The sequence below is a fragment of the Taudactylus pleione genome, unplaced genomic scaffold (genome assembly GCF_031769625.1).
Source record: "Taudactylus pleione unplaced genomic scaffold, aTauple2 ptg000490l, whole genome shotgun sequence".
Lineage (NCBI taxonomy): Eukaryota > Metazoa > Chordata > Amphibia > Anura > Myobatrachidae > Taudactylus > Taudactylus pleione.
The window spans coordinates 841,853-866,233 of record NW_028284892.1 but is presented as its reverse complement, the minus strand read 5'-3'; the positions used below and the strand labels follow the sequence as shown (position 1 = coordinate 866,233).

General features: G+C 44.0%; 1 protein-coding gene across 1 annotated transcript in view; it reads right to left on the bottom strand.

The window, feature by feature from the left end:
* NTRK1 (neurotrophic receptor tyrosine kinase 1) overlaps nucleotides 1-24,381 on the bottom strand; it is a 121,892-nt gene that overhangs the window by 3,914 nt on the left and 93,597 nt on the right. Inside the window, exons 15-16 of the mRNA XM_088449634.1 lie at nucleotides 9,122-9,362; nucleotides 3,270-3,428 (exon numbers count right to left, since the gene is read on the bottom strand). Of these exons, the coding sequence (XP_088305760.1) occupies nucleotides 3,270-3,428; nucleotides 9,122-9,362 (400 nt within the window). The remainder of the gene's footprint in view (nucleotides 1-3,269; nucleotides 3,429-9,121; nucleotides 9,363-24,381) is intronic.

The window sequence follows — 24,381 nt, the reverse complement described above, 5'->3', positions numbered from 1 at the left end:
TGCCTCCATTCTCCTCACATCACATCAAATGCAGCCCTGTCCTCACTAACACATCGTGTCACTGCTCCTGTCCCATGCAGCCCTGTCCTAAATAACGGGGCACTCATCATCTTGATAAAGATGCCAGGAAGCATTGAAACGCGTAGGTTAATCTCCTCACAATACTCCTCACTGACCGGACACTTTTTGCAATGCCTGGGCGCTATATGCAGCACTAGAACGCAGTTTATTTATGCTAAGAGAGATTTTCTCCTTACTATCTGGACACAGCTCCTGACGCAGCGGGCACTGACTGTCAGGTAATAGAAAGACCTAGGCTCCCCGCACCACGGGTAGAGCCATCACACTTCCATCACTGTGACCGTGGACTGGAGTCCCTGCTGTTTGCTGTTGGGTCTATCACTGTGGGATTAAAAACTCAAGCTCCAAATGATTAATATCACCTGGAATTATATGCAATCTCGCTGCCATCAAATAATGCCGCTTTACAGAGATCCAAGCTCCCCACAAAACGGGTAGAGCTATTGCATCGTGACCTCCGTTTACCTGGCTACACCTTTACATTGTCGGCTCCCCAGGTTTAATCATTACAAACCCTGAAGACCCTCAACACTAAGGAAATTTACGACACAAAGGTCTACACATTTTGGTGGCAAGTATACGCCCACTTTTTCAGAACTTCCTAAGATCACGTCTATTCTGAAATTAGTATTGCTGTCTATTGGAAATCAACAATGCTGGTCCTTTATAAACTAGAGAGAGGAGTATAATGTAAATGTGTGACATATACACACAGTGTGATTTATGTGTGCTTTTATTTATTGTAAATGATCACTTGTCATTTTTTTATCTTTTATTAATAAACAATTTGTTTTTGATACAAATTAAAGTATCCATTGAATACGTCAATTGTATCCATCCTCTAATTCATAGGCTGCTCTTTTATATTGTGATTCAGTGTTCGCAAATACGCACTATAGCGCGTATTTTACCAATAAATGAAGAGCGGGGACCCACTTTTTTAAAGTGGGCGGGTTCCAGGGAACGCGCTCTACTGCTGGCGTAATCCCCTCGATTCTGTTATATGATTTGTTGTCTCCGGCTGCTGCAGGGAAAATTACCCTGCGTGGAGACTGTTCCCGGTGTGGAGACTTCCTGGCAAGCCCCCGGCGTGGAGGCTGTTCCCGGCGGCCCCCCGGCGTGAAGAATGTGCCTGGTCGGAGGCACACCTGGCCCAAAGACTGTGCCCCGCCCCGGCGTGAACACTCCAGCTTCAAGACTGACACCCCAGCTCCCAGCTTGAAGACTGCACTCCCGTCACAGGTAATTGTAACTAGGGGTAGTGCGGTTGTGGGTGGGGGTAGGTGCGGTAGCGGGTAGGGGTAGGTGTGATAGCGGGTAGTGGTATGTACGGTAGCGGGTAGGGGTATGTTCAGTAGCGGGTAGGTGCGGTAGCAGGTGTGGGTATGTGCCGTAGTGGGTGGGGGTAGGTGCGGAAGTGGTGGGGGTATGTGTGGTTGCGGGTGGGGGTAGGTGCAGTATTGCGTAGTGGCGGTAGCGGGTGGGGGTATGTGCGGTAGCGAGTAGGTGTGGTAGCGGGTGGGGGTATGTGCAGTAGCGGCTAGGTGCGATAGCGTGTAGGTAGGTTCAGTTGCTTACTTATGAATACTGAATTTACTGTGGTGCGGTGCTTGTAATACAAACAGGGGGGACTTGCTATGGCGTCACTGAAAACAATTCAAGGAGAGCTGCTGAAAAAAAAAAAGCCTTTTTTTTTTTTTTTTTTTTAAAAAGCAGCTGCCTCTCCCCCATGTTAGTGACCAGTCACGTGGCCTAGGGTGGGGCAGCCGCATGACGCGTGTATAAGGGTCCGCCTGGGAGCTAAGTTTGCTAGCTGCAGTGCTGCAAATGGAGTGGTGGGGGAGGGACCCCTGGGCTGGCTACTTTCCAAAAATGGATGGTGGCCTGGGGTTTGGGCAGCAGCAGTCACAAAAGTAAATCATTGTGAGGGGCGGGGAGGGAAGGCTCGGAATTACTACAAAAAAAAAAAGTGCAATGAGTGATGCGATGCATGGCGATGGTGCAGCTGCTACGAAAATGGTGTGGCTGGGGAGTTTGGCAGCTGGAACAAAAAAGACAGACAAGGTGGGGAAGGGGAGGTTCAGTTGCACAAATGCTAAAAAAAAAAAAAGGATTATCTTGTGCTGCTGAGATGCAAATGGTGGGGGATGGAGCTTGCTAGAAAATTGTGTGGGTGGAGTTGAATCGTGCTGGTGGTGGAAGACACTCTGGCGGAGAATCTGCACCCAGCATGGGGCTGGTGTAAGTTTCTATGGTGCAGCCAATGGTTGCATCTAAAGATGCGCCAAGAGTTATTACAGCGTCTAAAGACACAAAAAGTGGGCATCTCACTCCTTGCACAATCAGACGGACGGCTGTACAGTACACCAGGGGTAGGGCTGATATTAGCATTAGCATAAAGTCGTCGAAGCGACCACGGGAAAAGACGTGAAAGTGGTCGCACCAGCTTTGTCTTTAGCATTGTGTCCATGTAATGAGCCCTTGCGGCTTATATTACTCCAGAGTAACTCAACAATGACAAGTACCTGTAAATAAAACTACATGTCAAGAATAAATAATGTTAGGTTGGTAAATTTCCCCTCTCTCCCTGCCAAGACGCCCCAGGCTTAAAGTAACCTAATTCTTCTTGATGTAGTAAAGAGCCACTTATCTGGGTGTCTCTTGAGGTCATTAACATCTCCAGTTCCTGAGAAGGTCTTTTACAGGACCCACAGGCCAGAGAAATTAAATTAACTCGATTGCGCATTGGAAAAAATTAAAATCAAATTCCTTCTTTTTTTTTCATTTATTTATTGAGAAAGCTTTCTTACCGTAATTCAGAAAATAAATAAAACTGAGTTCTTAAAACTCAAGTTGGCTGTAACGTACTTTATTTAGGTTATATTACCCCAGATATTCATTATTACATTAGATTCCATGCTTATTAAGATCTAGTTTTGGCTTTAATTCTCTGTATGGACAAGTCTATACTCATGGATTCCTTCAAAGTTTTTATTCAAAGCAGTACTAGCATTTAAAGTTTATATAACTATTTCCCTTAGACATTGACCCAATTGGGAGTCACCACCTGATTATGCCTTTGATAAGGTAGAGTATACTACAATATAGCAACACCCTCCCAAACCACCATATATCCTCCTTTCATATTATTCAGAATTTTAATTACATTAGACATAATTCATTGTTACCTCTGTATTGGAAAGTTGATACCATGGCTGCTTTCCATAGGTGAAGATCTCCCAAAGCACCACGCCAAAGCTCCATATATCACTTTCCGTGGTGAATTTACGATACAAGATGCTCTCAGGGGGCATCCAGCGAATGGGCAGCATAGTCCGGCCTCCAACCTGAAAAAGAGGTCACATAAGCCCATAATGACAATGTTCATCCCAGCAATCACTGTGAGACACTGTGCACATTAGATTCTACATAAAAAACAAAACAGAGAGAAACATTATTCCAGTCCGGTATTTGATTGTCTGACGGAGAAGTGACTATTTGTATGAGATTTAATTACATGTACTGACTGTACTTTGGGTTAAAGCACATTTTTGCAACAATACATTCTGAGGAGTAATTTGTGGAAGTTAGGATTTGCTTGGCATAGCCTATCTATATATACATATATTTGCATAGATTCTCCAATTGAGCAATCTCAGGTTTCTCTTAGTGAGCAATACCAAGGTTCTCCCAGTGAACAATCTCTGGGTTCTCTCCCAGAGAGCAATCTCAGGTTTCTCTTAGTGAGCAATATCAAGGTTCTCCCAGTGAACAATCTCTGGGTTCTCTCCCAGAGAGCAATCCCAGGGTTCTCCTAGCGAGCAATCCCTGGGTGCTCCCAATGAGCAGTCTCGGTGTTCATCCCAGTGAGCAATCCCAGGGTTCTCTCCCAATGAGAATTCTCAGGGTTCTCCCAGTGTGCAATCTCAGGGTTCTTTTCTAGTGAGCAATCTCAGGGTTCTCTCCCAGTGAGCAATCTCAGGGTTGTCTCCCAGTGAGCAATCTCAGGGTTGTCTCCCAGTGAGCAATCTCAGGGTTGTCTCCCAGTGAGCAATCTCAGGGTTCTCTCCCAGTGAGCAATCTCAGGGTTCTTTCCCAGTAAGCAATCTCAGGGTTCTTTCCCAGTAAGCAATCTCATTTTTTTTTCTCTTAAATGTCGGCTTCAACAGTGAAAGTATAAAATCACCCTTGATAAACACAAACATTAAATTATTTTTGGACACGCCATCAAATTACCGATTTATATTTCTCTGCGTGTATTGTTTGTTTAACCCTCGTCTGTTTCTCAAAACTCTTAAAAGTAAGAGAACATTAGTGTTATATTTATTCCAGTTAATGCGTATTTAATATTCTTTTTTATCTACTTTTATATTATTGGGTTGTGGCAGGATGCTGCAAGGGATTTGCATGGAATTATTGAACATAATGTACATTTCAGGTTAACGTGCGAGCACGCTGTTCGCAAATACAACTTTGTGACATCGCAGTGCATTTGCGGGCTTCCCAATTAGTTATGAAATTATGTAATGTGCTCACTAAATTAAAACATACCAAACTGAAGTCAGTTTACCTAATTGCCTTCTCCTTCATTGGACAGCAGATAGTTAATGAAACGATATTGTGATCTCCCTCCCTAGGATAAGAGACAGACCCCCGTCATTCGCTTCTCTTTCTTCCCCCTTACATCTATTTCCCTGGAATAAGGCTTTTTCCATTCACTAAGTGATTTTCTTTTATTCCCATCACAAGCCTGCATTAAATATGAATACAGCTCGTACAAAAAGGCAGCTTATGAGAACTAAAAGGGAAAGAAAGAGGCCGGGGCAATTCAGGATGTCACAAGTTCAACTCCCGCTAGAGCCCTTGAACAGCATGAAGATGGATGAACTCTCCGGCTGGCAGCTACTTAAGGTTCATGTGGGCCATAAAACTCAGACTGGACCAATGCCATTGCCAGCACATGGCAGCTAAAGGTTTGATGATATCTGTTACTCGTAAACGCAATGTCTTTTTATTAGGATAACCGTCAAGCAGAAATCCCAATTGAACGGGGCTTTTCCAACTTCTTATTTTCATAATGTGTTGTGAGAGACTGGCTGCAAGCATAGCCAAGTTTTCTTCCATATACCAATAGTGAATTACTGCTGCATCTGGGCAGCGTCCTCTTGTCGCTACCGGTGGCTGCGTCTAGTCTGGGATCGGAGGCCGTGCAGTGCGCTGTAATCTTCTGTGCAAATTTCTACCCAATTAACGACAGAAGACTTTAATTGAAAACGTGAAAAAAAAATTTGACAGGCAAATAATTTCTTTCAATTCTTTACTAATATAAAACACTACGAGCAAAAGGCATTAAAAATGTCCAAAATGTTAATTTTATTTTCGTGAATTTGGACATAATAATGCCAGGTTGAAAGTAAAAGATTATAGTGTTAATTATATTTAGTTAGGATTATAAAGAATTATCTAAATTCTTATTCACAAAGGTTGGTGTCAAATCGGTTAATCCCAGTTTTGCGATCATTGGTATCATTTTAATTGGATCGGTCTTAAAAATGCTATTTTAATAGAAGTCTTAACGCCCTATTAAACCAACTTATGGTATCCAAAAATGTAAGCTCCTATTCTACCCTTAACAACACTGAGTTTATGTTAGGCTAAGGGCAATACCGAAATAAGTTATCAAGCCATATATGCCCTCATGAGGCATATCATGTTCTTATTGAACTAGTGTGTGCATTATAAACTAACTGTCTCACGCAATCCAGGGCAGTCAGTTGATCAGATACCACACTGGCAATGTCCAGGAAGTTTTAGCCATCCTGAAGAGGTTTAAATGCCTCTGATTCAGTAGGGGACAGATTTACTGGTGTAATAAGATCCAGGTCCAAATTGAGTAAATTATAGACTTCCCTATTATAAATGAGAGAGAGAGAAAGCTTAAATCAATTTACTCCTTAAGTGCTTTGACCCAGGCAAATTAGGGTATAATAACTCTAAAATGTAATATAAATAATCTAACTTAAATTATCTGAGGTTATAATTCTAAGACTGACCTGTTTAACCCTTTATTCCCAAAGTTTGCATTTCCATCTGGAAGTAACTCATAGGACACTTGTATTTTAGGTTAGTTTGGAGCTTGATAAGGGAGTCATTTTTAATAATAGATCCTAGGGATATATAATATTTATTTATAATGGAGGAAATGTTCACAGAGGTGGTCTATTCGTCGAATGTCAACTTAATTTTTCCACGATGAACAATTTAAATATAATCTAAATACTTTATTTCCAACAAGGAACATTTACTGAAAGTCATTCATGAGTGTGAACCTAATTACCCAATGTTCCTAATCAACAACCTTGTGCATTCGTTAGTACAACATAATTTGGAACTGGATCAGTCTGCACTACCTTTTGTGTCATTTCAGGTCCGATTTGAAATATGCAAGGTGGGAAAAGTGAAAACATTAAGTCAAAGCCTCCCTGTTACCACTTTAGTGTCACCTGCTTCATTCATTTAAATTTTTTTACGATTCCCTCCTAAAATAATGAGAGTGAGGGAACGTTGGGACTTATTAATGCATGGTTCTTGTTTTTGTTTAATTTCTGTAATATATTGGCTGAAATGTGCTTAAACACGTGCTCTACTGTAAACCAGCAACTGGAAGATGCGAAACGCGTCACGTTGAATGTCTCTTTATTACAGTGGATATTATTATTACAGATATTCAGGAAATCCCAGAGGAAAATTCTGTGCAGCCTGTTAAAAAAACACAGACCTCATTTCTAAATGCATCTTCTCCGCCTAATTATGCAATTTAAATAATCTAGTTCATAGAACAAAATATTCTTTCTGAATGTGAGTGTATAAGAAGGTACATTGATTGAAATAGCCTGTGCGGAGTCTCTGATTTGCTAAGTTCTTCCCGCAAAAGTTTGCCCACTCAGAGGCAACAATCTTGGTTTATAAATCTATGTCTGTCAACTTAACACCCAGAGCGAGGGTGCAACGCAAAAGTACATTTGCGCTCCCTATTACCGCTATTCCAAAATCAAGACACCTAGAGCTATTATTAAATGACAACAGTTTATGGCAGGTGACGCCTAAATTTGAATTTGGTGTTTCCCTATCATACTTAATGTTTATGTATCATCAGACATGGGGGCCTTTTTATAAAAAGCAAAGAGCCCAGTTGTAGGCTAAAGCAGAAAACCATCATAGAAGGTTGTATTTTTCTTTATATAGCATGTTAAACACCTTTTAAGCACGCATCTTAGCTGTCTTTCTACAAATCATTATCTCCTTTTCAAAATCTCTCAAGGGGAGACCAATATGGCTGCCAGCTCTCAGCATGTCATGTTACAGTTAGATTAATATCAACTGTGACCCAATGGGACACATTATGAGCCCCATGCAGAGTTGGGCATAAACACATTTTACATGGTTTTGTTTAGAAGCACATGTGGGCGTGTTACTTCCTAACCAATTAGAGTGGCTTTTCTAAAGTTCTGACCAATCAGAGCGAAGCCACTCTGTTTGATAGGAATGACAGGTTCTAAGACCTTCATTTATGGCAGGGCAATTTAGTGTTGACCTAAGTGGTGGATCGTGGATGCCTACATGGACAGAATATAAAGTGGAGAATGAGCAAATGTGTAGGGGTTTATTTTAATAAAATACTCTTTTCATGTTTTTTTTTTTTATGCAGTCTTTATTTACAGGTCTCTGAATGCGAGGGATTCCTGACACTTGTAGCTCTCCAAGTACCAACATGTCCTGGCAGCCATCAAATTTAGGCATGACAGGGCTTGCTGGGACCTGCATTTTAAAAAAAAGAAATAAATACTTTTATTGCAATATTAACTATTTATTACTGCACACCCACCAAGGGTGCTTGGGAGAGAGCCCTGGTGCTGTCATCATGGGGCTGGTGTTTCCTAGAGGGAGTGACCTACTTTTTTTTTTACCGGCCTATGAAATACAGCTCTGTGCTGACTGGTTTAGTGCCCCACACAGCGGGTTTCCCTGCTACAGTGCCACCAGCCCTGGTTAGCAGCACTAGTGGTGGTTGCCATTTTAGAGGGGGGGAGGGGGCTACACAGTTTTTTTTAATTATTGTTTATTACTTAAAATATACGAAGTTTGCAAATAATCACAATTGTAAAATGTGTTCGAAAAGAGAAAAACACCTATGCAGAGTTGGACACATCTGACGTTTGCAACCAACTCTGCATAGATAGTAATATGCGGTTTTCATTTTACGTTTGCATAGAAGTGCAAATGTATTCTAACTCGGTATAGGCCCCTATATGTACAGTAGTAAATGTCACTTGGAATAATTTTTTCTAAAAACACAATTGTGTTTCTAGCCTTCAATTGACAGGAGCTGAGACTTTTAGTTCCCCAACAGCTGCTGAGTCACCAGTCGCCTACACTGCCTTGTATGCTCCCCACTGATCAGAGAGATTGTAGGAATGCTGTGTGTGTTTTTTCACTTACACAGTGCACTAAACCCTAATATCAGTATTATTGCAATATATAGTAGGTGCTCTACCGCATCACAGCCATTTCACAATTGTTATAGCATACAGAGTACAGGGGACGCACCATAATATGGGCCGTGTGTCGCCCATCTAGGGCTAGCTGTATCAAGCCTTGGAGAGAGATAAAGTACCAACCAATCAGCTTCTAACTCTCATTTTACAGGCTATGCTTGAAAAATGGCATAGGAGCTGATTGGTTCGTACTTTATCTCTTCCCACTTTATCTCTCTCCAAGCTTTACTCTACCCTAGGTAACATACTTGCAGGAACAGATTGTGCACATTTATGGGGAGATGTTTCAAGTCTTGGAGAAAGATAAAGCACCAACCAAACAGCTCCTGTCATTTTTCAAGCCTGTAAAATGACAGTTAGGAGCTGATTGGTTGGTACTTTATCTCTTTCCTAGGCTCGATACATCTCCTCCCTGGTCATTTTATCAAATGTGAAGAAGGATGAGATCTCAAAAAGCCCATTTTCTTACATAGTTATTTTCTTACCCGGTAATAATCTGTGCTGTAGATATCTCGTGACATCCCAAAGTCACCAATTTTGACGACTAGATTGTTGCCCACGAGACAGTTCCTTGTAGCAAGATCCCGGTGGACAAAATGGAGCGATGCCAGGTAAACCATGCCAGAAGCGATCTGAGAAGCAATCTGCAGCATCTGGGTCAGATTGAGCTGTCCGTATGGTTGTCCATTGCCGTTGTCCAGAATCTTGGCATCTGGCCCATGAGACCTGAAGGAAGGATGAAGATATTTAGATGTTGGTGCCCATCTAGGAGTTGACAGATTAAGGGCCACATAGGTCTCGTCCTGAAAATGATCAAGGGCCCATTATAAGTGGAGGTGGTGTGACCAGTGTTGTGTGGGAGTGGCCAGTGCTTTGTGGCCCATGACCAGTGCTGTGTGGGTCTGGCCAGTACCATGGGAGTGTGTACAACCCCCTGCACTACCATGGGGTACTGTATGTCTCCCTAAATGTGTAAAAGAAGAATTGCATCATTTTGGGGGGAAAATAGGTAGACTATGGAGCCAGCTGGTGGCTGGTCATCAGCGCCGTAACTAGGTCCCGGGTGGCTGTATGTTGGAAGTGTTCGAAGGATGTTCTGGACTGCACCGCTGCAAAGTTTCTGGCTGCATACTGCTGTTCCAGGCACCCTGCTAGCCAGATGCAGGGAGGGTGGGTGAGCAGCGGTGCCGCCCCCATGGCTCTGTGCTGCCCTTTGCTTGCACCCCTCTAGTTATGGCCCTGCTGGTCATCACCATACCTTCATGGTGATGGGTCTATCTTTATGTGGAGGCCTGGAGCTGTAGTCCCATCTCCCCATTGGTAATCTGGCCCTGGCAAAGTATGTAACCATAATAAGTATACATTATAAAAAAGGAATAAACGCTTATCTGAATCCACCAAGACAGCAGCCAGTAGCCCAGATCTAGTCCCAGGGACTCCGTTTTTATAATTTACATGTAAAATGCAGTAGATACACTCTTTGGCATTCTGTATATACCTGACCAGGATTGTGCTATATATTTTATTTCCTTTTCTGAATATTACTAAAAAAGAATTCTGTCAGAGAGCATAGGCCTATGGAGCTGTACTGATCATCACATCTGCCATTGAGTCTGGGGTTGGACACTCCAAACCGTCTTAGTGTTTATTACTGTTGAATTAGACTAAGTGATGACATTGAGAAAAGTCATCCCTGTTTCTTAGGTGCTCAGCTGGTTCAGTACATTGATACTCTTGTGCTTTGTTTGCTGTAGTTAAACAGTCTGGTGTTCAAATCCTCAACTTGTCCTGTTTTTTATTATTGTTGCACTAGACTGGTTGATAACATTGAGAAAAGTCATCACTACTCTATAGATTACCAAATGGCTCAGTGCACTAATACCCCCTGTGCTTTGCTCACTGCATTTGGGGAGTCTTTGGTTTGAATCCCCAAACTTTGGGGTATACATACTATATGTTAACTTTAATTGATTTAAAACACCTGTTGTGTTTCTGGGGCTAAATTATACACTAACAGTGAATTTTTGTTTTGTTTTTTTTCAGTCAGTAAATGTGTGAGTTAACGCCTCAAACAGAACATCGATGTTGATTGAGTTAGATCGATTTTAAATACAGCTATAAAGCACTTTCTACTTACCTGAAGCAGGATCTGGTACAATGCGCTAGGAGAAAGGTCACCTACTGGTAGCAGTAATAGAGGTAGCGGATGTACCTTGGATGCTGCCTGATGAGGTGTCCTCTCTTCCCAAGGCATAGGTCAGTTCACTGGGCTAGCAGCAATGTGCTCTAGGGACAGTAATGGTAGAGTCCCTGCTTATTCCCAGGGATGGCGGCTTCACTGTTACTGCCATATATGGCAGATAGATCTCATTGACAAAATTGTACCTGGGTGGTATAAGACATTGAGAAATACAGTCAGGTGCATAAATATTGGGACATTGACAGAATTTTCATATTTTGGTCTCTATTCACCACCACAATGGCTTTGAAATGAAACAAACAAGATGTGCTTTAACTGCAGACTTTCAGATTTAATTTGACATCCATTTGACATTTAATTAACATCCAAATCAGGTGAACGGTGTAGGAATTACAACGGTTTGTATATGTGCCTCCCACTTTTTAAGGGGCCAAAAGTAATGGGACTATCAACTCAAAAGCTATTTCATGGACAGGTGTGGGCTATTCCCTCGTTATTTCATTGTCAATTAAGCAGGTAAAAGGTCTGGAGTTGATTCTAGGTGTGACATTTGCATTTGGAATCAGTTGCTGTCGACTCTCAATATGAGATCCAAAGAGCTGTCACTATCAGTGAAGCAAGCCATCATTAGGCTGAAAAATCAAAACAAACCCATCAGAGAGATAGCAGAAACATTACGTGTGGCCAAATCAACTGTTTTGAACATTCTTAAAAAGAAAGAACGCATCGGAGAGCTCAGCAACACCAAAAGACCCGGAAGACAACTGTGGTGGATGACAGAAGAATTATTTCCCTGGTGAAGAAAAACCCCTTCACAACAGTTGGCCAAATCAAGAACACTGTCCAGGAGGTAGGTGTATATGTGTCAAAGTCAACAATCAAGAGAAGACTTCACAAGAGTGAATATAGAAGGTTCACCACAAGATGTAAACCATTGGTGAGCCCCAAAAACAGGAAGACCAGATTAGAGTTTGCCAAACAACATCTAAAAAAGCCATTACAGTTCTGGAACAACATCCTATGTACAGATGAGACAAAGATCAACTTGTACCAGAGTGATGGGAAGAGAAGAGTATGGAGAAGGAAAGGAACTGCTCATGATCCAAAACATACCACTTCATCAGTGAAGCAAGCTGGTGGTAGTGTCATGGCGTGGGCATGTATGGCTGCCAATGGAACTGGTTCCCTTGTATTTATTGATGATGTGACTGCTGACAAAAGCAGCAGAATGAATTCTGAATTGTTTCGGGCAATATTATATGCTCATATTCAGTCAAATGCTTCAGAACTCATTGGACGGCGCTTCACAGTGCAGATGGACAATGACCCGAAGCATACTGCAAAAGCAACCAAAGAGTTTTTTAAGGCTAAAAAGTGGAATGTTATGCAATGGTCAATCCCCTGTTATACTGTTGGTGATGACCATGGAGATCCATTGTTATGCAATGGTCAATCCCCTGACCTGAATCCGATTGAGCATGCATTTCACTTGATGAAGACAAAACTGAAGGAAAAATGCACCAAGAACAAGCAGCAACTGAAGACATTTGCAGTAGAGGCCTGGCAGAGCATCACCAGGGATGAAACCCAGCTTCTGGTGATGTCTATGCGTTCCAGACTTCAGGTTGTAATTGCCTGCAAAGGATTTCCAACAAAGTATTAAAAAGTGAAAGTTAGATTTAGGATTGTTTAGTTTGTCCCATTACTTTTGGCCCCTTAAAAAGTGGGAGCCACATATAGAAACCGTTGTAATTCCTACACCGTTCACCTGATTTGGATGTAATTACCCTCAAATTAAATCTGAAAGTCTGCAGTTAAAGAACATCTTGTTTGTTTCCTTTCAAAGCCATTGTGGTGGTGAATCGAGGCCAAAATATGAAAATTCTGTCAATGTCCCAATATTTATGCACCTGACTGTATTTCTCTGCTGACTGGTGGCATAGGCTGGCTCACTGGCCTAGCCGTAAGTGTTCCTGTACATATACGTTATGGTGGGGTCCCTGGTTTTAATCCCTGGATCAGTGTTATTTATATTAGGTTTCTTTTACCCCAGACTGAATGATAACATTTGCTTTTGTTACCATGACCTCTGGGGCCTCATCACATATTTGATCTTTTGGTGGCTCAGCTGAATGGCTGCCTGGATTTCCGCTGGTGATGACCATGGTGATTTTGATTTTAATTCCTGGACCAGTGTTATTTATATTACCTGTTATTTTTCCCCAGACTCCATGATAACATTGGTAATAGTCTCATTATGTACTTGGTCATGTGGTAGCTCAGCTGAATGGCTGCTGGGATGATGACCATCGAGATCCTGGTTTGAATCCCAGGACCAGTGCTATTTCTATTACCTGTAATTTTACCCCAGACTTCATGATAACATTGGTAAATGGCTCTTCACAAACTTGGTTGTGTGGTGGCTCAGATGTATGGCTACCAGGCTCCCTGCTGGTGGTGACCATGAAGTTCCTGGTTTGAATCCCAGAGCCAGTGTTATTTATATTACCAGTGTTTTTTCCCCAGACTGCCTGATAACATTTGTAAAAGTCTCACCATGTACTTGGTCATGTGGTGGCTCAGCTTAATGGCGGCCAGGTTTGCTGCTGGTGATGACCATGGAGGTCCTAGTTTGGATATCTGGACAAGTGTTATTTATATTACCTGTAATTTTCCTACAAACTGTATGATAACATTGGTAAAAGTCTCTTCTAGTATGTGGCCATGCGGTGGCTCAGGTGAATGGCTGCCAGGGTTTTTGTTGGTGATGACCATGGAGATCCTTGTTTGAATCCCTGGAAATGTGTTATTTATATTACTTGTAATTTTCCTACAAACTGCATGATAACATTAGTAAAAGTCTCTGCAAATACTTGGTCATGTGGTGGCTGAGCTGAATGGCTGCCAGGCTCACTACTGGTGGTGACCATGATGTTCCTGGTTTAAATCCCCGAACCAATGTTTTTTTATATTACCTGTAATTTTCCCCCAAACTGCATGATAACATTTATAAAAGTCTTGCCATTTGCTTGGGAATGTGGTGGCCAGGGTTCCTGTTGGTGATGACCATGGAGATCCTGGTTCGAATCTCTGGACAAATGGTATTTATATTAACTGTCATTTTCCTACAAACTGCATGACAACATTGGTAAAAGTCTCTGCAAATAGTTGGTCAAGTGGTGGCTTAGCTAAATGGCTGCCAGGGTTACTGTTGGTGATTACCATGGACGTCCTGGTTCGAATCTCTGGAAGTGTGTTATTTATATTACCTGTAATTTTCCTACAAACTACATGATAACATTGGTAAAAGTCTCTACAAGTACTCGGTCCTGTGGTGACCCAGCTGAATGGCTGCCAGGATTGTTGTTGGTGATGACCATGGAGATCAGACTTTATGATAACATTGGTAATAGTCTCCACATAATCATGGTCATGTGGTGGCTCAGCTGAATGGCATCCTGGTTTACTGCTGTTGATGACCATGGAGATCCTGATTTGAGTCCCTGGAGATTTGTTATTTATATTACCTGTAATTTTCCCCCAGACTTCATGATAACTTTGGTAAATGTCTCTATAAATATTTTGTCATGCGGTCACTCAGCTGAATGTCTGCCAGGATTATTGTTGGTAATGACCATGGATATCTTGTTTTGAATCCCTGGAGATATGTTATTTATATTGCCTGTAATTTTCCCCCAGACTTCATGATAACATTGGTACTAGTCTCTGCAAAATCATGGTTATGTGGTGGCTCAGCTGAATGGCATCCCGGTTTACTGCTGTTGATGACTATGGAGATCCTGGTTAGTGTCCCTGGAAATGTGTAATTTATATTACCTGCAATTTTCCCCCAGACTTCATGATAACATTTATAAAAGTCTCGCCATGTACTTGGGCATATGGTGGCTCAGCTTAATGGTAGCAAGGGTTACTGTTGGTGATGACCATGGAGATCCTGGTTCGAATCTCTGAACAACTGATGTTTATATTACCTGTAATTTTCCTACAAACTAAATGATAACATTGGTAAAAGTTTCTTCAACTACTTGGTCATCCGGTGGCTCAGCTGAATGGCTGCCAGGGTTGGTGATGGCCATGGAGATCCTGGTTCGAATCTCTGGACAAGTGTTATTTATATTACCTGTAATTTTCTTACAAACTACATGATAACATTGGTAAAAGTTTCTTCGAATACTTGGTCATGCGGTGGCTCAGCTGAATGACTGCCAGGATTACTGGTGGTGATGGAGATCCTAGTTCAAATTTCAGGCAGTCTGGCTGAGTTCCCCATGACACAGATCACTCTGGGCTAGTGGATAATGGTTGGTGTCCTAAGTTGGAATGTTGTACTGTGTGTTTGTTATTTATTTAAGGTGCAACATCAACAGTATAGGACAGCCTTCTGCAGGATCATCTACCACATTCTACTATCTCTCACAGGTGCTCTCCCTGCTGACTGGGGGCATTTTGCCAGAGTCATCTATCTTCCATAGAAGACACTAAAAATGAAGTCACCACACTGTCCCTAGAGCACATCCATGAAACTTTACCTTGAGGAAGAGAAGACACCTCATCAGGCAGAATAAAAGCTACTAAAAGAATCCTACCTGGGTCTACTTTAGTAGGTGGCCTTTCTACTAGAGAACTGTGCCAGCTCCTGCTTCAGGTAAGTAGAAAGGTCAGATTCTTTTGGTAGCTTGGATGCTGTCTGATGAAGTGTCTTCTCCTCAAGTTCCATGGATGTGCTCTAGGGACAGTATGTTTTCCCAGGTGTGGTGACTTCATTTTTAGTGTCTTTTATGGAAGATAGATGTCTCTGACAAAATGCCCCCTGTAGGCAGATCACCTGTTAGTAGATTGTGGTAGAGGATCCTGCAGAAGGCTGTCCTTTACTGGTGATGTTGCACCTTAAATAAATAAACACGCAGTGCAACATTAAACCTTAGGACACCAACCATCATTCACTAGCCCTGGGTGCTCTGTGTCATGGGGAACTCAGCCAACCTGCATGAGATACAAACCTGGATCTCCATGGTCATCACCAGCAGTAATCCCGGCAGCCATTCAGCTGAGCCACCTCATGACCGAGTAGATGGAGAGACTTTTACTAATGTTATCATGGAGTCTGTGGGAAAATTACAGGTAATATAAATAACACTGGTCCTGGGATTAAAACCAGGATCTCCATGGTCATTACCTGCTGTAAACCTGGCAGCCATTCAGCTGAGCCACAACATAATTGAGTACATAGTGAGACTTTTAGCAATGTTATCATGCAGTGTGAGGGAAAATTACAGGTAATATAAATTACACTGGTCCTGCGAATCTAATCTGCCTCAGATTTGAACCAGAATCCCCAGGGTCATCACTAACAATAAGCCTGGCAGCCACCCAGCTGAGCCACCACATGACCGAGTATAAGCTGAAGCTATTACCAATGTTATCATGCAGCCTGGGGGAAAATTACAGGTAACATAAGTTACACTGGTCCTGGGATTTTACCTAGGATCTCCATGGTCTTCACCAGCAGCAAACCTGGCAGCCATTCAGCTGAGTCACCAAATGACCAATAAAACGAACAAGCTATTACCAATGTTATCATGGAGTCTGGGGGAACATTACAGGTAATATAAATTACACTGGTCCTGGGATTCGAATCAGGATACCCACAGACATCACCAGCAGTAATCCTGGTGTCCAGGTTTACTGCTGGTGGTGACCATGGAGATCCTGGTTCAAACCCAGGGCCAGTGTAATTTATATTACTTGCAAACATTCAGCTGAGCCACCTCATGACACAAGTAATTGAGGAGACTTTTACCAATGTTATCATGCAGTTTGGGGAAAAATTACAGGTAATATAAATAACACTGGTCCTGGGATTCTAACCAGGATTCTCATAGTCATCCCCAGCCCCAAGCAGTAACTCTGGCATCCATTCAGCTGAGCCACCACATGCCCAAGAACATGAGGGGACCAGAGGTGGGGCTGCAGTGCAGTCCAAAATTCAAATAGGGGAGCCATCCAACTGCAAGTGATTCCTGACCGGGGATGTTTGGAAGGGCAGTTTGTGTGGCTCCCCTAGTTGAATTTTGGACTGCACTGCAGCCCCATGTCTGAAGCCACCACTGGAGGGGACTATTACCAATGTTATCATGGAGTCCGAGGGAAAATAACAGGTACTATAAATAAGGCTGGTCCAGGTATTTTAACCATGGATGCCCCCATAACTTTATGCAGGAAACCTATGAGCTAGTCCACTGAGCCAGCATAAACCTCTAGGCAGTACAAAGACTTTTCTCAATGCCCTGAACCACCCAGCTGCAACTTTCAAGGGACTAGATAAGAAGCCAGACAGAATTCAGACCTGGACAGAATTCAGACCTGGATCCTCACTATGCTGCATACAGAGTACCTAGATGTTAGCTCACTAATTCAACTCACATTGCGTCTGACTTGAGATATTTTTTTCAATGTTTACAACATTCTTGTCTACTCTCCCTAAAGTTGCGGGAGACTCCTGATTTCTTGGGTAGTACCCTGCACCCCTGGTGAAGTGGGAAAGATGGGAAGATAATACCCGGAAACACGGGTATGTTGAAAGGGGCGGAGAGCCTGGCCCAGTCCCCATAATAGTCAGCTGCAGCTTTTCTTCTGGAGAGGAAACAACTAAAAATCGGTAAGTATGGTTTACAATCAGCCTGCTGCAAAATTAATGGTAACCTTGGCCTCCACAATCACTGCCAGCAGGATCAAATTAAGTGCCACATGGTCCTGGGGCTGAAAATGTTCAAGGGCCAGTATTGATAAGTGGAGGAGCTGTGACCAGTGCTGTGTGGGTGAGGCCAGAGCCATGTGGGCATGTAAACTCATTGAACTATCAGCCCCAGTGTGTCTTTAAATACATTTTTGAGAAAATTAGAAGTAACATTATGGCCGACTGTGTAGCCAGCTGGGAGGCTGGTCATCATCGGCCTATTTTTATCTAGAGGCCTGGAGCTTTAGCTCCATCCACCCCATTGTTAATCTAGCCCTGCAGACAATATGCATATGTACATATATCGACTACTGTCTGGGTGGCACCAACATGCAACTGAAGAATCTCTTGGTGTTCCCTGAGGCGGGTGTCTCCTGATGATGTGGGGTACATTATCGCATTGCATCCCTGCAGTTCACTGATATTCATCACTAATTTCTCAGGTGGCCAAACTGTACCATGTTGCAGAAGAAAAATAAATGATGAAATGAATGAAGGATGTGGTAGAAGGATGGACTGCAAATATAGATTTTTACATCTTTCATCCTTCACATTTAAATCCAGGCCTGGAACCCCGCAAAGGTTGTACAGACTGTTTCTTTGGATCTATGAACGGCAGACATAATGAGATACTCAATGGATCTGTGTATTGCTTGTTAGTGTACTTGTAGGACCTGATTACAGGTCATAATGCCGAGGCTGCTGTGGGGTGGATACATTGAAGGTGCCAATGTGTTTGTTTTTTTTCCTGTGGGGGGGGGGCAACGTGTGTGTTTTCTTGTGGGGGGCAATGTGTGTGTTTTCCTGTGGGGGCAAATATTTTTCTTCTGCGCATGCATCCTGATGGTGTTCATACAGAGTTGTAGTAAAGAGTCAGGCGCACGCACCAAGGTGTGTATTAGAAATGTGTTGTGTTATGCAGTTACAGGGGGTCGCTAATCAGTCGCAGATTTAACGTAGTGGTTGTTTACAGAGATGCTGAATTGCTCACATTGGGGGCCATACTCAGGCGGATGATCTGCACCTAGCATAGGGCTGGTGAAAGTTTCAATGGTGCAACCGATGGTGGCATCTGAAGATGCACAAAGCAAGAATGCAGCGTAGGCACTGACAGTGAGCGTCTCAGTCCTTGTACATTCAGACACACGGATGTGCACCAGGGGGCATTGTAGTAGCATTAGCATAAAGTCACAGACGCAACTACAGCAGTAGACGCAAGGAAGGCCGCAACTGCGTCGGACTCAGGTCCTATGAGGAGAAATCCCACCCCGTCAACAGACCACAAGACATTAGGGCTGCTTTCATAAATTTCTCCAGCTGGTCTTCCATCCCAATCTACAATGTGACATAATATTAGCTGGGGGCACTATGCAGGGCTGCCATCAGAAATTGTGGGGCCCGGGACTCACAAAATTGGCAGGCCCCCCCCCCCCCCCCACACACACACAGAGTGCAGAAACCGTGAGCCAGAGGGCACACACCCGATATACTGGCCGATCAATTGATCGCCCAATATATCTGCCAGTGTGTACCCAGCATTATATGCACTTCAAGATGCAACTGCCTCTACACATGCAGCATATGTGCCTGCTTTGACATTGCTAGGTGCCAATGGTAACAATGATATGCCTCCAAACACACACACACACACACATATATATATATATATATATATATATATATACACACATACACAGTGGTGCCCTCACAGAAGAGCAAACAGTCCACAGAAGGTGCGATACTCCTGGAATCAATAGTAAAAGATCAATGACGTTGATTAGAACACCAGCATATTTATCTTTTACTGTGGACAACAGCCTACATGTCTATCCAGCCTTGCACTCACTAATTTTGGACCCCTTCTGCCTCTGCAATGGTGTTGCAGCCCTGTTTTGCCTCAGCCAGCGTGTGAACCTTACCTCATTTCTTCTGTTCCAGGCGGCTGCTGCTCCTCCGGCGCCGTCGCTCTTCACTACTTCAGTGCCTGGATAAACTTCATTGTGCATCCGTCAACAGAGGGGGGATGGACAGCAGAACTATCCGGGACCTCTCTCACGCCGGTCGGCAGCCTGCAGGCTCCTATCATTAGTGCTGGGTTGGGGGGCCCATATATTTGCGCTGGCAGTAGCGGTGACGGGTGGGCATAGGACGGGGGGGCCCTTTCACTTATACTGGCTATAGCAGCGGGCGGGTGGATGGGCAGGCCCCCTTTCTTTGTTTAAGTGACCGGGCCCGGTACAGTTGTCCCGACGGTCCCCCCCTGGAGGCGGCCCTGGCACTATGTAGCATAATGTGAACTAGGACACTATTATGGGGCATAAAATGAACAACTGCTATGGAGAAAATGTCTCAAAATGTGACTATGGGGCCCACAAATTTCTAGTAATGCCCGTGCAAGCCGCCCCGGGGACCTGCTCCTGTCTGTAGCTGAACAAGCCTCCTGCTGTATGACACACCGAGTCATTTAAGAATCCTGCGCACTACAGGCAAGCACTCTGGAACTCCAAAATTAAATTCTGCTCAGAAAGGAAGGAAACTGGGTGTCCCCCTTCCTCTATGAGCAGAAAGTGACGTGCAGAGCAACGCACAGTGGTGGGAGAGGGGGCTTAGTAAGGCAAGTGACTGGAAAAAAAGAAGCCCTTACCTAGAAACATTGAAGGCCCTTTCACAATTGTGCTATACGTGCCACAGACATGGCAACCTGCACCAGCGTGGTGAATGACAGAGTGATATATTAAGTTCTTAAGTTCATAGTTAGTAGCTGGTGTTGACTGAATTTTAAACACAATCCTTTCTCTCCTTTACCATAAGGAATATACTCCATACACATTCACATCTAGCATCTGTCATAGTGGAATCCATGTAATGTAATACCACACTATCTGAGATCAAACATAGAGAAGAGTAAATGGGAAACAAAGTTTATATGTAGAACATAACGTGACTCAAGGCATTTATACATCAGCATTATAGTGTTCCCTCTAGCTCCGGCGGCAGGCAGGGCGCCGGAGCTAGAGAGGGCAACCCTATGCGCGCGCCCGAAAAGGGGGCGTGGAGGGCGTGTCTATAAGACGCATCCCCTTTTCGTCATACTTGGGGGCGTGCCCGGCGCTTACGAACATGCCGGGCAGCCCCCAAGCGCTGCAGAAAGGGAGAATAGATGCCGTGCGCATGCGCCCGGCGTCTATTCTCCGGCGGTGACCGGGTCACCGCATGTTTCTCCACCCGCGGGACACTGCGTCCCGCAGGTGAGAACGGCACCCGCAGGCTGTGAGGGCAGGGCGCTTTTTGCCCTCCTCCTGGTGCTAAAACAGCCTAGCGGGAACGCTAGCATTATAGTGCCTTTACTGAACTGGTGTCTCTTATTTTTTTCTTCTTTTTACTTATGTCAAGCAAAACATGTCAGACAGGGAGTAACTGACAAATTTTGACACTTGGGGAAACTGAGTATGGTAAACTTCAGCATATTTCCTAGTGACCCAGTGTGTACACTACAGCCTATTTCCTAGTGACCCAGTGTACACAACAGCCTATTCCCTAGTGACCCAGTGTACACAACAGCCCAAAAGCCTAGTGTACACTGCAGCCCATTTCCTAGTGACCGAGTGCACACTACATTCTATTCCCTGGTGACCCAGTGTACGCTACAGCCCATTGCCCTGTAGACACTATAGCCAATTCCCTAGTGACCCAGTGTACACTACAGCCTATTCCCTAATGTCCCAGTGTACACTACAGCCCATTCCCTAGTGACCCAGTGTACACTCTATCCCATTTCTTAGTGCCCCAATGTAAACTTCAGCCTATTCCCTAGTGACCCAGTGTACACAACAGCCCATTTCCTAGTGGCTCAGTGTATACTACAGCATATTCACCAGTCAGCCAGGGTACACTATAGCCCATTCCCTAGTGATCCAGTGTACACTCCAGCCCATTGCCTAGTGCCCCAGTGTAAACTTCAGCCCATTACCTAGTGACCCAGTGTACACTACAGCCAATTCCCTAATGACCCAGTATACACTTCAGCCCATTTCTCAGTGACCCAGTGTACAACACACCCCATTACCTAGTGTACAATAAATCACCTTGCAGCAAAAATTGTTGATATATCCTGCTGTGGAAACTGATATAAATTGTTCTTTCCTGCAAAATTGAACCACTGAGAAATTGCAGTGCACTGGTTTTCTTCTCACTTGAAATCATAAATCTGCAATAAAGGGAGAACGCCAAGCAACTGTCATGCATCATTATGCCATAAGCAACAGCCTCTCCTGTTTCTGTGTCAGACAGGCCCTGTTACTGAGAGTGAGGACACATTAACAGTGGATTTTTGGGTGCATTTGATTAGGTCAGGGCACATACTGCATTTATTCTTCCAAGCGGTTTCCACACAGAAGAAGTGGCTGGTTCAAAATAAGTGCTCATGAAATCAGAGCATTTGAATGTTAACAGTAGCACAGAGTATTTCAGACCAACCACGAACATACAATATTTTACACTTGTCGACCTAATGGTGCCAACAGTACATGGTCCACATGCTGCTGGTTGACAGTCTGCTTGTCGGCATCACAATACTTCCCACTGAGCACTGTATATGTATAGTTCTCAATTAACTATTTACCCCACTGAGTGAGGCGTGATGTGCACTAATTATAATGGTGTATACAGAAACCCAGAGGATACCCAGCTTACAGTACATTTGCAAAGTGGGCAATTTGGATTTGCCTATTTTTCCAGAAGATTTTCTATATCTTCAATTATAATCTTCCGTAAAAATGGCGAAATAAAAATTATTTGGTACAATCGACTGTTTATTCTAGTGTCAAAGAAGAGTTGTCAGCTGTCCCCAGTTACAAAGGACAGTCCCAGGTTATAAAGGTTTGTCCTTGGAATTGTTCCCATTCCCATTGATTATAAGCACGATTGTTTACGCACAACTCCCATGTTTAATGATCAATGCATGCGCAGGATCTGTACTCGCAATCCCCTCCAAGCTGCGGCCGTTTGGGGGTGGGGCCGGGCCGTTGCTGCCAACGTTTCCAGAAAACGGCAGTGTGCCGGCCCCGAGGCCAGTGGCTGTGTCTTCCGATGCAGGTTTACTGGCCTCGCAAGCGGACAGGACGCGGCCATTGTAATTGAGCTTACGCTTACTCAGATGACCGATACTGCAAACATCTCAATCAATGAAAAATTCTTTATATTTTTCATTTTCACTTGGGGCTCTATAAGTTTCAAAAACAAAATAAGTACAATATAATTGAGTTCCATATTATACCATGATGGTAGATGCACTGCACCAAGGTTTAAGTAGACTGTTCTGTGCCTGATGTTAGCAGAGGCATCAGCCTAGCCACAAAGTATCCCTGAAAGCAATGCAACTGCAAGATATGACTTGAGATCTGCAGGCCTCTGACAATCCCAGTGTAACAATAACCATAAAAACATGGTGTCTCTCCCATCTCCCCATCAGAACCCGGACACTGTAGAATGCCACTGACAGCCCAACGTCTATGTCTAATACCTGCGGGGCCAATCAAAGTCTCTGTTTATTCCAACTGATGGACAATCTCCTTCTATTTAAGCCTCTCAGACAGCTAATCTAATCAATATTGCAAAGAAGAGTGCATTAGCCTGAGAGATGGCTTCCTAAAGAGGCAGATCGGAGTAAGGGGGGAGAGCCAGGGAGCACTGGATGAGGAAAATCTGTACAGATGACAGTGGAAATAGGGAACAGGTCTGAGGACTCATCTCACATGTGCGGCCTACTGGCCCCGTCACATGGTCAGGGCATAGGAATTGATTATTTCGTTCTTTCAGGTTCACAAAGTTTCACCTGTTTTAGGGACTCATAACAACTAAAAAAGAAAAATTATTTTGAGTTAGCTAACACTGTCATCGTACGTGAGCACATATACAGTTAGTTATCGCAAATAGACAATGTAAGTTATCACTGACAAAGCCCACAAAGGGCTGATAGCAAACAACAGTGACTCCCACTCTATAAGTGGACATACAACGTGTCTGGTCTCTTTCATGCAGGGCCAGACTGGCACGTCTGGCAAATTCCAGAAGGGGCGATGGCCAGATTGGCCGGTCTGGCCGTCCGCAGGCACGACCGGGAGCACTGCCGCCCAGGCGACACTGCACTATGGTCAGTTTAATGTGCGGGCAGCCGCATCATTGCGTAGTGACGTCATGACGCAGCTGGAAAGCAGGGCGGCACAGGGAATCAGTGAACCGACGGCTGGACGCCATCCACGGGTTCAGGCACCTGTGACCTGGCGTGAATGGCTGCACGACAGCACCACCTCTCGGGCGGCACTGTGCTCAGCGGGTGGAGTTTCATGTGGGGCCACGTCATGACGCAGCCGCACACTGACGTGAGGAGCTGAGGACACAGTCCTCTGATCTTCCAGCTCTCCTGGCATGGGCAGCATCAGGCCCGGGCAGCACCCGGACCAGTAGCAGCCTCCCTGGGAGGAGATGAGTTGGGGGGAGGAGCATAATGTTCTAAGCGGCATTCCTGTGTGGCATAAGGTTCAAAGGGGCATTACTGTGTGGCATAATGTTCAAAGGGGCATTCCTGTGTGGCATAATGTTAAATTGGGCATTACTGTGTGGCATAATGTTCAAAGGGGCATTCCTGTGTGGCATAATGTTGCCCTACTACTATGTGGCGTAATGTGAATAAGGGGCACTACTGTGGTGTAACGTGCAAAAAGGGGCACTCATGTAGCGTAACATGAATAAGGGACACTAGTGTATGATCTAATGTGAGGAAGGGGCAC